We start from the raw sequence: 13,816 nt of genomic DNA, 5'->3' as shown, positions 1-13,816 counted from the left end.
TGACGGTGTTCCCATATGTCTGCTGCCCTTGTCCTCTTTAGATGGAAGTGGTTGTAGGTTTGGAAGGTGCCATATAAGGATCTTTGGTGAATTTCTGCAGCGCATTGTGTAGGTTTACACATTGCTGCTACTGAGGTGGTGGAAGGAGTTGGTATTTGTGGAAATGGTGCCAATCAAATGGGCTGATTTGTCCTGGATGCTGTCAAGCTCCTTGAGTGTTGTTGGAGCTGCACTCATCCAGGAGCACTCCATCGCACTTGTGCCTTGTTGATGGAGGACAGACTTGATGCTACACTTGATCGAATGCTGCCTTGATGGCAAGGGCTGTCACTCTCACTTCACCTCTAGAATTCAGCTCTTTTGTTCATAAGATGAAAGCAAATTACTGTGGATGCTGAAATCTGAAACAAAAGCAGAAAATGCTGGAAAATCACAGCAGGTCTGACGGCATCTGTGGAGAGAGAATAAAGCCAAGAGGACAAGAATTATATGGTTGCCATGGTGGCGTTGTCTATGCCATTCCCACCAATGACAAAAAGACTAGGGATGAGATTTTATGGCGTCGTTCGACCCGAGATCGGAAAATCCCGGACGGGGTTAACAGACATTTCCGGTGTCTGCCCCTCTGCTGTGATTCTCTGGTGGGCGGGGCAGCAGAATTCTGACATATATATCTATGCCATTCCTATCAATTACGGCTCCCACCTTCACAATATAAATCATGTCCCACTTTCCTCGTCCTCGGCTCTGATGGTCCATCCTGACTCAATGTTGGCTCTATTCTCGCTCTCCACAGGTGCTGTTAGACCTGCTGAGATTTTGCAGCATTTTCTATCTTTTGTCCATGTTTGAACCAAGGCTGTAATGGGCTCAGGAGCTGAGTGATCCTTACGAAACCCAAATTGCTGAGCAGGTGCTACTCGATGGCACTGTTGATGACCCCCCTTCCATCACTTTACTGGTGATCAAGAGTAGACTGAGGGGACAGTAATTGGCTGGGTTGGGTTTGTGCCTGATCTTTGTGTACAGCACATACTTGGACAATTTTTCACATTGCTGGGTAGATGCCATTGTCGTGGCTGTATTGGAACAACTTGGCTAGGGCACAGCAAGTTCTGGAGCACAACCCTTGGTATTTTTGCTGGAATATTGTTGAGATCTTTGCCTTTATGGTATCCAGTGCCTTTCTTGATGTCACGTGGAGTTAATTGAATTGGCTGAGAACTATTTTGAGATGCTGGGGGTCTCTAGGGGAGGTCAAGTTGGATCATCCACTCAGCACTTCTGGATGAAGATTGTTGCACATTTTTTGCATTGATGTGCAGGAGTCCTCCATCATTGAAGATGGGGATATTTGTGGAGCCTACTTTCAATGAGTTGTTTAATTGTGCACCACCATGCCTGTGCCAGGACTGCAGGGCTTGGATCTGATCTGTTGATTGTGGAATTGTTTAGCTCTTCTATTCCTTGCTGCTTAAGCTGTTCGACATGCTAGTAATCTTGTGTTGTAGCTTCACCAGGTTGAATCTCATTTTTATACATAGAACATTGTTTGCTGGAGCAGACGAGTGAAGGAGCAGAGAGAGAGCTAAGAATTTACCTGTTAAAAACCAGTTTAAAATAAGTTTAAAACACTTTGTTCTTTGTAGAACTGTTTAAAGCATTGATTTATTGTATTTACTGCTTTAAGAATTCTGAGGGAGTGGTTAACAGGCAGTTGTGGGCCATCAGATTTAAATCAGCGCCAGGTTTAAAAGGAGGCCTGGTGTAGACAGCGGGCAGCGTCTGAGCGGGCAGCGGAGTGAGAGGGAAGCAGAGTGAGCTACTTGGGCTTAATATCAAAAAGGGCTTGAAAGAAAAAAGGCCAGGTGAGTTCGTTTGAAAAACAAAAAAAAAAAAAAAAAATTTTTTCAAAACTACTACAGTAAATAATGGAGGGGCATGTGATGTGTGGTTTCTGTATGATGTGGGAACTGGTGGACCCTAGGGTTCATCCCAGTGACCATGTCTGCAGTAAGTGCAGGTTGCTGGAGGAGCTCCAGCTCAGGGTAAATGAGCTGGCCTCTGAGCTACAGACACTGAGGCTCATCAAGGGGAGAGAGGGTGCCATTGTCAATGGGGTGCAAGTGACATCCACCCCCCCTAGACTGGCTAACTCTAAGGGTCAGGGACAAGAGGGGGCTACTGGGAAGAGGAAGGGGGGTGAGGAGCGGAGGCCTCAGCCTCTTAATCTGCATAACAGGTTTGAGGTTCTTGCTTCCAAGTTGGACGAGAACGAGGCAGATGAGGTTGGTGAGCAAGCTGCACACGGTACAGTGCTGCAGCAGGACATAGGCAAAGAGAAAGGGAAAAGGAACGTAGTAGTTATTGGGGATAGTGGGGTGAAGGGCATTGACACTGTCCTTTGTCACAATGACAAAGTGCACAGAAGGGTGTGTTGTCTGCCTGGTGCTCGGGTACGGGATGTCGCAGCTGGGCTGCAGAGGAACCTGGAGTGGGAGGGTGAGAATCCGGTCGTTGTGGTACATGTGGGTGCCGGCGACGTAAGCAAAATGCAGACTGAGGATCTGGGGAGGGAGTATGAAAAGCTTGGAATGGAATTAAAAAGTAGAACCGACAAGGTGGTTATCTCTGGGCTACTGCCTGAACCGTGTGCAGATGGGCGTAGGGTTGACAGGATTAAGGAATTGAATGGGTGGCTCAGGGATTGGTGTGGGAGAAATGGGTTTGAATTTATGGGACATTGGCACCAGTATTGGGGTAGGTGGGACCTGTTCGGGAGGGATGGGGTTGGTTTGAACCGTGCTGGGACCAGAGTGCTGGCGAATCGAGTAAAGAGGACTGTAGACAGGGCTTTAAACTAATTGGGGGGGGGAGGGTGTGAGGGTAGGTGACCTTACGAGGTCTAAAGTTAAGGAGAGTGTACATGTAAGGGAAGAGGCCGAGGATGTCCCAATAATAGAGGGAGTAGGGGGCGTGAGTATAGTTGGTGGCGTTGCGGCAAATAGGGTCCAGGTGAAGGCTGGGATGAAAGCACTTTATCTGAATGCACGAAGCATTCGGAATAAAGTGGATGAGCTGATGGCGCAGATCGACACAAATGGATACGATCTGGTGGCCATTACAGAGACGTGGCTGCAGGGTGACAGGGACTGGGAGCTGAATGTACAGGGCTATCAAGTGTTTAGGAAGGATAGGCAGGAGGGAAAAGGGGGGGGCGTAGCTCTACTGATTAAGGATAGCATCACGGTGGTAGCAAGGGATGATATTGGAGCCAAGGAGCAGAGGGTGGAATCGTTGTGGGTGGAGATTAGGAACAGCAAAGGGAGGAAGACGCTGGTGGGTGTCGTCTATAGGCCCCCGAATAATGATCTGGAGATGGGGCGGGCTGTTAACGCGCAAATAAGTGCGGTGTGCAGGAATGGGACGGCCGTAGTTATGGGGGATTTCAATCTGCATATTGATTGGTCGACCCATGTTGGATGTGGGGGGCTCAAGGAAGAGTTCTTGGAATGCTGCCGGGATAGTTTCCTCGAACAGTGTGTGTTGGAGCCGACGAGGGAGGGAGCGAGCTATCTTGGATCTGGTGCTATGTAATGAAGCGGGTAGAATTAGGGACCTTGTGGTGAAGGATCCTCTTGGGGAGAGTGATCATTGTATGGTGGAGTTTCTGGTGCAGATGGAGGAGGAGAAAGTAGGTTCCCAGACACGCGTCCTTTGTTTGAATAGAGGGAAATACGGTAGGATGAGAGAAGAATTGGCGAATGTGGACTGGGAGAGCGCGTTGGAGGGAGGGTCTGTTGAGGAGCAGTGGAGGATCTTTAAGGAGATCTTTCTTGGTGCTCAACGGAAATTTATTCCGATGGTCAAAAAGGATAGTAGGAGGAGAGGTAATAAGCCGTGGATAACAAAGGAGATGAAGGAAAGTGTTAAACTAAAAGCGGAGGAATTTAGAGTAGCTAAGAGTAGTGGGCGAGAAGAGGATTGGGAGAGGTTTAAATGTCAACAAAGATTGACAAAGAAGTTGATAAGGAAGGGTAGGAGAAACTATGAAGCTGGGCTAGCGCTTAATATAAAAAAGGATAGCAAGAGTTTTTATAAATATATAAAAAGGAAGAGGCTGGCTAGGGTGAATGTTGGTCCTTTTAGAGGATGAGAAAGGGGACCTAGTGGTAGGGGATGGGGATATGGCTAAGGTCTTGAATAACTTTTTTGTTTCTGTCTTCACGGAGGAGGACGTGAATAATTTGCCGGGTGTTAGCGATGGAAAGGTGGTAGGACTGGAGGGTCTTAATGACATTACTGTTACTAGAAAGGCGGTGCTCGACAGACTGGAGGGGCTGATTGTGGACAAGTCCCCAGGACCGGATGGAATGCATCCGAGGGTTCTGAAAGAAATGGCGGAGGTGATAGTGGATGCCTTGGTGGTTATTTTCCAAACGTCGCTGGATTCCGGGGAAGTGCCGGATGATTGGAAAACGGCTAATGTTACGCCGTTGTTTAAGAAGGGTGCCAGGCAAAAGGCGGGGAATTATAGGCCGGTTAGTTTAACGTCTGTGGTAGGTAAAATGTTAGAATCTGTCATTAAGGAGGAAATTGCAAAGCATCTTGAAGGGAATTGCTTGATAGAGCAGACGCAGCACGGTTTCATTAAAGGGAAGTCGTGTCTGACAAATTTACTGGAGTTCTATGAGGATGTGTCTAGGGCGGTGGATAGAGGAGAGCCGGTGGATGTGGTCTTTCTAGATTTTCAGAAGGCATTTGACAAAGTGCCTCACAAGAGGTTATTGCAGAAGGTCGAGGGACATGGAGTTGGGGGTAGGGTGATAGCGTGGATAGAGGATTGGTTATCAAATAGGAGGCAGAGAGTGGGGGTCAATGGGTGCTATTCGGATTGGCGGATGGTGACTAGTGGAGTGCCCCAGGGGTCGGTGCTGGGGCCTCAGCTTTTTACCATTTATATAGATGATCTGGAGGAGGGAACCGAGTGTAGAGTGTCGAAATTTGCTGATGACACCAAGATTGGGGGAACGGCAAATTGTGCGGAGGGTGTTGAGAGTCTGCAGAAGGATCTAGATAGGCTGGGCGAATGGGCCAGGAAATGGCAAATGGAATTTAATGTTGGCAAGTGTGAGGTGGTCCACTTTGGTAGGAAAAATGGTAGGAAGGACTATTACTTACGTGGCGAAAAACTGCAGCAGGCGACGGTGCAGAGGGATCTCGGGGTCCTTGTGCATGAGTCGCAAAAACCCAGCTTGCAGGTGCAGCAGGTGGTCAGGAAGGCGAATGGGATGCTGGCCTTCATAGCGAGGGGGATTGAATATAAAAGTAGGGAGGTCTTGCTGCAGCTGTATAGGGCATTGGTGAGGCCGCAACTGGAGTACTGTGTGCATTTTTGGGCGCCGCACCTGAGGAAAGATATTTTGGCCTTGGAGGGAGTGCAGAGGAGGTTTACTAAGCTGATACCGGAGTTGAGGGGGTTGAGCTATGAGGAGAGGCTGAATAAACTAGGCTTGTACTCGTTAGAGTTTAGAAGAATGAGAGGAGATCTCATTGAGACGTATAAGATGATGAATGGGATGGATAGGATAGAGGTGGAAAGACTCTTCCCGCTCAAAAAAGACAATAGGACTAGGGGGCACAGCCTCAAGATAAAAGGGGGGCGGTTTAGAACGGAGTTGAGGAGGAACTTCTTCACTCAAAGGGTGGTGAATCTCTGGAATTCTCTGCCCGTTGAAGTGGTGGAGGCTGCCTCGCTAAATATTTTTAAGACGCGGGTTGATGGGTTTTTGATAGGAGAGGGGATTAAGGGTAATGGGGAGAGGGCGGGAAAGTGGAACTGAGCAGCGACAGATCAGCCATGATCTTATTGAATGGCGGGGCAGACTCGAAGGGCTGGATGGCCTACTCCTGCTCCTATTTCTTATGTTCTTATTCTTATAAAACGTAGAACAGTACAGCACAAACAGGCCCTTCGGCCCACAAGTTGCGCAGATCATATCCGTACCTAACAGGCCTATCTATAACTCTCAATCCAATTAAATCCCATGTACTCATCCAGAAGTCTCTTAAAAGACACCAACGAGTTTGCCTCCGCCACCATCGACGGCAGCCGATTCCACTCACTCACCACCCTCTGAGTGAAAAACTTACCCCTGACATCTCCACTGTACCTGTTCCCCAGCACCTTAAACCTGTGCCCTCTCGTAGCGACCATTTCAGCCCTGGGAAATAGCCTCCGAGAATCCACCCTACCTATTCCTCTGAACATCTTATAAACCTCTGTCAGGTCGCCCCTCAACCTTCGTCTCTCCAGGGAGAAAAGACCTAGCTCCCTCAATCTATCCTCATAAGGCATGCCACCCAATCCAGGCAATGTCCTTGTAAATCTCCTCTGCACCCTCTCAATATGCCTGATGTTGCTCTGTCATCCCTCCTATGTTCTTCATTGAACCAGAGTTGACCTCCTGGGCTGGTGGTAAGATAGTGGGGTGTCCATGCCCTGCTATGAGGTTACAATTTGTCACACCTACTGATACAGTCATGGACAAATGCATCAAGGAAGGCACGTTGATGAGAATTATTGTCCACAGCCATATCATGTGGTTTGTTTTCTTATTTTCTTCTGTTATGTTAAATGCAATAGATGAAAGACTGCCTTTGGAACTACCTGCCAGTGATTGGGGCTTCGTTTTTTTAAAAAAAAAACAAAGCCTGTTACAATTCATTGTGACAAACTTCAGTAGATTTTGTGGTGATACTTTGCCTTTAAGAAATGTATTTATATCCTCTTTCTTGTAAGAGGTATGTTTAAGATTCAGCTCTGTTTATACTGTGTTGATTTATGTGTACCAGGCAGATCACGTGCTGAGGATGCAGACTAATAATTGATCCTAGATGTTAGGCTGCTTGTTTTAATCTGAGCGAATGCATTTTTGGTTATTTGGGTTTTTGACCTGGAGTTTCAGTTGGGTTTGATTCGGTTGATTGACAAGAGACAGAGTCTTGTGCTAATGGAAGGAACTAACCTTACGGGGAAGAGCGAGCAGTTTCTGTATGATCCTAAAAGAAGCAAGAAGTCTCTAGAGACAGGCGTCTCTCTCTCTCTCTCTCTCTCTCTCTCTCTCTCTCTCTCTCTCTCTCTCTCTCTCTCTCTCTCTCTCCCCCTCTCCCTCTCTCTCGTGCGTGCTTCCCCCCTCCTCCCCAGAGGTATTCAAAGGCTCTAGGAGTATTAACAGGTAAAAACATGCAAGTCTGTGTTGTGTGCTAACTGGTTTTGAAGAGGAATTTAAGTATATAAGAGGAATATTGCTTAAATTGAAACTAATAGAGATCAGTGAGCAGGTAAGAAATTCAGTTGTTAAATGCTAAGCCAAATTATTTAGTTATAGTTAAACTGTGTTGTTAAATAAAATTTGCTTTGTTATAAACTTCCTAATGTGTCAATAAGTCACACCAGCCATGAAACACTTTCCCTCACACTAATGCCAAAAATTAAAAAAAAGTTGGAGTCTAGTGTAACTTCATAATATTCCTTGGAGGTTCTGATCTGATCCTTAACCATTTAATCATCCACAAGATGCAAATCCAGGCACAGTCCTCTATTGTTGCTTTTCTTTTAAATAAATGAATTGAGTGAATTAATAAAATGTCAACTGCTGTTAGTGATCTGGTTTATCCTGTGAGCGGCTAACTTGAAGATATGTGCTGATCTTAATTGTTGCGAGGATACATTTGACTTTGCTGCTTATGAGGTTGAGGAGTAGTCAGACTTCCTGTTCTGAGGCACCATCCAGCAACCAGTCAAACCACATGTGTTTGGGTGTCAGGTAACAATGCAACTCAGATGTCATGCACTGTGCTTTTTCTTTGTGTGTGAGATTAGTACTGACGAATTGAGTGAGGTACTGGCGGGTAAGAGATCCTACTGGTTGAACCATTCCCAAGAAAGATTCAAGGTTTTAAAGAGAGGAGAAAAAAATTATTGTGATGAAAATAAAGATTTTGCAATATAATTTTAGAAAGCAAAATAATGCAGATGCTGGAAAAATAAAAACCAAACAATGCTGGAGGAACAGGTCAAGCAACATTGATGGAGGGAGCATATGTTTAATGTTTCAAGTACAAGCTCTTTAAAGCTGAAAATGAGAAGGGCAATTGTCAATGTAATTAAAGGGGAAAAGAACAATGTTAGTATTTAAAAAAAAATCCAGAGAACAATCCTGAGTAATGCTTCTGTTGTCTGCAAATGTTAATTCCTCTTTCATTTTTACTCTGACATCTTTGTCATTGAGTTTCACTGGAACAGAATATGAGGCCACTAAACTGAGAGAAACCATGGCTGGGATTCTCCTAAAAAAAAATCTAAGTGTCGGATTTGCATGAAAATTGGAGTAAATCGCTCTTTTGTTTTCAGTGGGTCATGCTAATCCCACCCCACTGAAATCTTCTATCCTCCTGTGTTTAAAAAATCAGCACAGCTGGATGGGAGAATTGCCCCCCATATCTTACTCTTCCTGTAACCATCCTGTCTGTACATTGACTTCCATAACTTTAGCTCTGACCTTATTAATCAAACCTGTTTATTCTGCATAACCAACATTGTAATGTATAACCAATACATTAATTACTCCTGTGTTCTCGTTTCCCGACTTCTTAGCTCCTTGTAATAAAAACTGAAAATGGCAGAGTCACCCATTTAAGTACTCATGGCGTGCTGCAGCAGTTACCCTGTGGCTGCTTGCTTTGTGGAGGGAAGGGTAGTCAAACAGTTACATTATCTAGTTGGTTGTGGACTTTACTGTACAACTGGGGACTGGTAATTGAAGTGGTTAATTAATTGAAGTTCACAAATCGTAGCCCAGAGGAGGTACGAAATAACTAATAGTATTGGACTGAACTGCGTTAATTTCCCAGTATGTCAGGTGGTAGTTCATGAAATGCATTTATTTCTGGTACACCTTTATGTTGCAGGTTTGAGGATCATCTGATGTCAGTAATCAGCTAAAAATATGCATTCTTTCCAACATGTATGTGAATGAAGGTGCCCTGAACAAATAAATGTGATGCAGTAGATTTTGAGGCTACATCTCCTTAAGAGCATTGGCTGTGCTAAATTCTCCTTCAGTGTACCCATACAGGAGCCAGTGTGTAGCGACTAGGGGATTTTCGCAGTAGTTTCAATGCAGTATTAATGTAAACCTACTTGTGACTCTTTTAAATAAACTTTAAATATGTCTAGATGTAACACTGAATAAAAGTTGGAGTAAAAACTGCAAATTCAGTTGTGGGGGAAGAAAAGGGGACATACACACGCAGTTAAAATACAGACACATTTACAGTGTGCCAAGGCAATATTCATACTGAGAGGGTGGCAATTTAGGGAGAGGCTGATGCCACCCTCTGCAACTGGAAGCAAAAATAAAAGTTTGTTTTTATATCTGAGTTTGAGGGTCATATGTGGAACCCCAATAAATCTATGGCTAGGATTTTGCTGGATCCCCACCCCTCCATTGATGGGCAAAGCATGAAAGTCGAGAAATCAGGATTGTGCCCAATTTCACCATCTTATGAGAGCCGGATTTCTGGCAACTTCAGCCTCTCACCAGAAAGGGTGAGAGGCTAAATAAATTTAATTCATTATAGTGCTCATTGAAATAGCTTTGGCAAGCCCAGTGCTCAAATGCCCGGGCTCGCTTGCCTTGATGGCCTTGCCCGGAGAGATTCTCTCCGGCGAGGAAAACACCTGTCCCCCATGAATGGGAAACAGAGGCCTGTCTGTCAGAACTCTGCTGTTGGAATTGTGCATGGGCAGAATGAGGCCTACGCATGCCCAATAGTTCCCTCTGCGGTTGCTATTGTGCATGTACACTAGCTCTCTGCAGGCTGGCTGACAGATTAAACCCAGCCTACTGCCTGCAGCAGCTAGAAATGCTCTGGACCATTTTCCTATGCACTGTCTACGCATTGGATGTGAAAACTCACCTAAAAAAAAAATCTGCAACTCTCCCATTTTCATGCTAGCTGAACACTTAGAATCAGTCACCTAAAAATTCCACCCTGTACTTTTTTTTCATGATCAGAGTGCTGCTGCGATGGTCAGCATTGAAGATGACGTTGCAGAAGACTTTAAGTTATTGTTACATAAATCTAGACCAAGCCTTTACGGCTGTAAGAATTTCTCTTTGTCGGTAGCCATTAAACCTAAATAAGCCAATAATCAGGCAGCAGTTTCTGACATGATGGCATAGATACAAAATAGTCACTCGTGCTTGACATCTTCCTCTGAGCCCCAAGTGCCCTGTCTTGCTATAACCTCTATCACTGTTACCAACTCTCATTCTCCGCCCCGGCTGTGGCCTACCAGTTACATCATGGTGTCTGGCCCCAGTCGCGGCCATACCACCCACCTCCTTTATTGTGCCTGGCCTTCCTTTGCCACTCCCCCATCTGCTTAAGATGTCTCTGCCTCCTCCATTATCTCAGTTGCCACCATCTCCATTGCCTGCCTCCATCATTGTTGCCAGTACCGTTGCCTACACTCTTGTGGAATCTGCCTCCGTTGGCAACTCGCTGCCACTGCTGCTGTTGTCTCTGCTGCTTTTGCTACAGCCTTCACCGTCTCAGTCTCTGCTTCCTCTTTCGCTGCCGCTGCCTCCTTTGTCACTGTTGCTGATTCTGCTGCCATTTCCTCTGCTTCCAAGAATGCTGTCACCTTCTCCACTACTTATGCCAACTCCAGCAAATTATACTCTCTGGTATAATATAGAGTATAAAATGAGGAACACTTGACTGGTGAAACACCCTGCTCCCCACCCCAGTCTTCAGCCTAGCTACACAAATATGAAGCACCCCTCTTTCAGAATTGGACCTGAGTGATACCAATCAGCCAAGGCACTCCCAGCTTCGACTCCTGCCTCCCCCTCCCCCTCCACCCAGTCTAAATACTTCACTGTTGTTTCCACCAATGATTTGACACTTCCTGCATGCTAGACACTTTTGCCATTGAAATGCACCCTAATGAGAGCAGGGGAGTGTTTTTCCAGGGGGAAGGTGGGGGGAGAAATGCGGCACTAGAGGTAGGTAGGCAAGGAGAACTGGGGCAGGTGCTGCAATGAGCGTGGGTGGGGGAGGAGAGTTGAGGAGAGGAACAGAAGAAAGCTAGTGCATTTGGAGGAGAGGCAGTACAAAATAAAGATTATGAAGAGAGGGAAGGGATGAGAAAGGGGTTTTCACTGCTGTACTGGTTCTCATGAAATTATCAATGGTGACCTGGTTCCAGCTGAAGTTAACTGGTTACTGAGAGTCCCTACTGGATTTTGGGTGAATGCAGTAGAAATTGCCCATTTTCATTCATTCCTGGTACATGGGCTGTGCAGGTTGGGCCAAAATTTGTTGGTTTGCTAGGCCAATTAAGAGTGGCCATTGCTTCAGACCAGGTAAGGCAGCAGATTTCCTTTCCTGAAGGACGTTTATGAACCAAATGAGTTTGTAAATGGTTTCAACAGATACTTAATTCCAGAGTTTAATTGAATTCAGATTTTGCCTGGGTCTCCAGAGGATTACCCTGAGTCTCTGGATTACTCGTCCACTGACAATACGACTGCGCCACTGGCCCTTAATCTGTTGTTTCCCGTAGAATCCAGTTGCCATCAGTTCACAGTCTGGTCAATCCATGACTCTATGACAACCTTGAACTGACCTGAACTGGATTTTTTTTAACCACGTTTCAAACATCTCATGTTGAAAACAACCATTTAACAATTTCCATTGTAGTTCCACAATGCTTTCTTCATCCAGTGCTTGGGTTGTAAGCTTCAGTGTGATTCTGAATACTAAATTATCGCTGGTCATTAAAAGTAGATCTCAATCGTGACTCAATAATTACTGAAATTTCATTGAGATTTACTGAGTGTTGTGACCTGTATGCCAGGATACTTTTTGTGAGGTTGCATGTAGAAAGATTCTACTTGAGTGAAGAACAAAGGACAAAAACAGCCTGGGAAACAGGCCCTTCGGCCCAACGAGCCCGTGCCGCCATTTTAGTATTACCAGTTCTCCCCCCTCCACCCATGACCCTTATCTATTGTTTTTATGGCAATCCACATTGAGGGAAACTAATTTAGGGACAAATTATTACTTCCAATCAGCCTAATAGCACATCTTTGGGGTGTGGGAGGAAACCAGAGCACCCGGAGAAAACCCACGCAAGCACGGGGAGAATGCGCAAACTCCCACAGACACCGGCCCAAATCCATGTGTCTGCACAGCAAACAGTGATAGTCACTGAGCTGTCGTATTGCCCAGCATCTGGCCCAGTTTAAGCACACACTAACGACATGAAGCACTCGGCCAATCTCGAACATTCAAGAGCAGCCCAAGTATGACCCATCGCGTGTATGCCCTTCGTTGGACAACAAGGCAGACCGACTTAAAACCTGTGAATTAAAAGAGAAAAAACATTATTATCATACCGTATCCTTTTACATTACCAGGGACATCCCAATGCAGATGAACCTTATTTAAAACAATCTCCTATATCCTCCCGTCTCCAACCCACTCATGTGCCTGACTAAGTTACTCTCTTAAACAACTCCAGCGTGCCTGCCTCCACCACCTTACTTGGCAGAGCATTCCATACCCCTACTACCCTCTGTGAAAAACCTCCTTCTAATATCTGTTATACCTCTCCCCCCTCACCTTAAGCCCGTGGCCCCTCGTACTGTGTCTCTCTAACATAGGAAATAGCTTACCTCTGTTTACTCTATCTATACCCTTCATAATCTTATATACTTCTATTAGATCCCCCCTCAGTCGCCATCTTTCAAGGGAAAACAGCCCCAATTTACTCAATCTTTCCTCATAACCTAGTCCTTCCATACCAGGCAACATCCTGATAAACCTCCTCTGCACTCTCTCCAGGGTCTCCATGTCCTTCCGGTAGTAAGGCGACCAGAACTGGACGCATAGTCTAAATGCGGCCTAACCAATGTTCTATACAACTGCAACATTAGACTCCAGCTCTTATATTCTATACCCCTTCCTATAAAGGCTAACATACCATAGGCAAACATGGAGTACTTCCATTGTGAAGCATTTTGTATTCATTTGGCACTTTCTTTTACAGGAATTGACTTCAAAATACGAACAGTAGAATTGGATGGAAAGAAAATCAAATTACAGATATGGTGAGTACTCATAGTTCGCAACATTTGGTCAAGCTCATGAATCAAATGCTGGATTTATTGATCTAAATCTAAAAATTAAGTTGTATAATCTTAGATTTTAAAACGATGTTGTAATTGTTCAGCAGGTTCGCCAATTTGTTTGAAGAAAAAAATGCTTTTAACATGTTGATGGCTTTTTTTTCAGCATTCTGATAGATTTGCTGTTGATTACTGTTATCCTGGGGCTCAAAATAAGATGATGCTTGCTTATTACAATCTGGTTGGTGTAACTAAGTTTTCATACTCCAAAAACAAAATGCAGTGGATGTAGAAAATCTGAAAAAGTTGACAAGAGTCTCGCAGCATCTGTGGAAGTAGAAAGAGTGAATACTTCAGGTTAATGACCTTTATCCTCTGAATTGGAAAGATTGTGTTTGTGCTGGAATGTGAAGGGGAACACTTCCCGCACATACTTAGTTGTTGCCAACTAAGTTTGTACGTCAACAGGCTGTATTCAAACAAATAAGTTGGCTTGACGCAAGCGAACAATAGTTCGGCATTTTTCGTTCTGTGTGGTCCTTCACCAATTTCTTGCATTTAGTTCACTTATCATTTAGCAGCAGTTCCCTCTGTAAAACATGATTACATGA

The 13,816-nt window shown here is 45.0% G+C and overlaps 1 protein-coding gene across 1 annotated transcript in view; it reads left to right on the top strand.

The window, feature by feature from the left end:
• LOC145360632 (ras-related protein Rab-8B) overlaps window positions 1-13,816 on the top strand; it is a 123,107-nt gene that overhangs the window by 66,883 nt on the left and 42,408 nt on the right. Inside the window, exon 2 of the mRNA XM_080215980.1 lies at window positions 13,127-13,187. Within this exon, the coding sequence (XP_080072106.1) occupies window positions 13,127-13,187 (61 nt within the window). The remainder of the gene's footprint in view (window positions 1-13,126; window positions 13,188-13,816) is intronic.

Source organism: Carcharhinus amblyrhynchos, chromosome 32 (assembly GCF_965287045.1).
Source record: "Carcharhinus amblyrhynchos chromosome 32, sCarAmb.v2.hapA, whole genome shotgun sequence".
NCBI lineage: Eukaryota > Metazoa > Chordata > Chondrichthyes > Carcharhiniformes > Carcharhinidae > Carcharhinus > Carcharhinus amblyrhynchos.
Note: the sequence above shows the minus strand (reverse complement) of the source record. Positions and strands in the feature narration are given on the sequence as shown.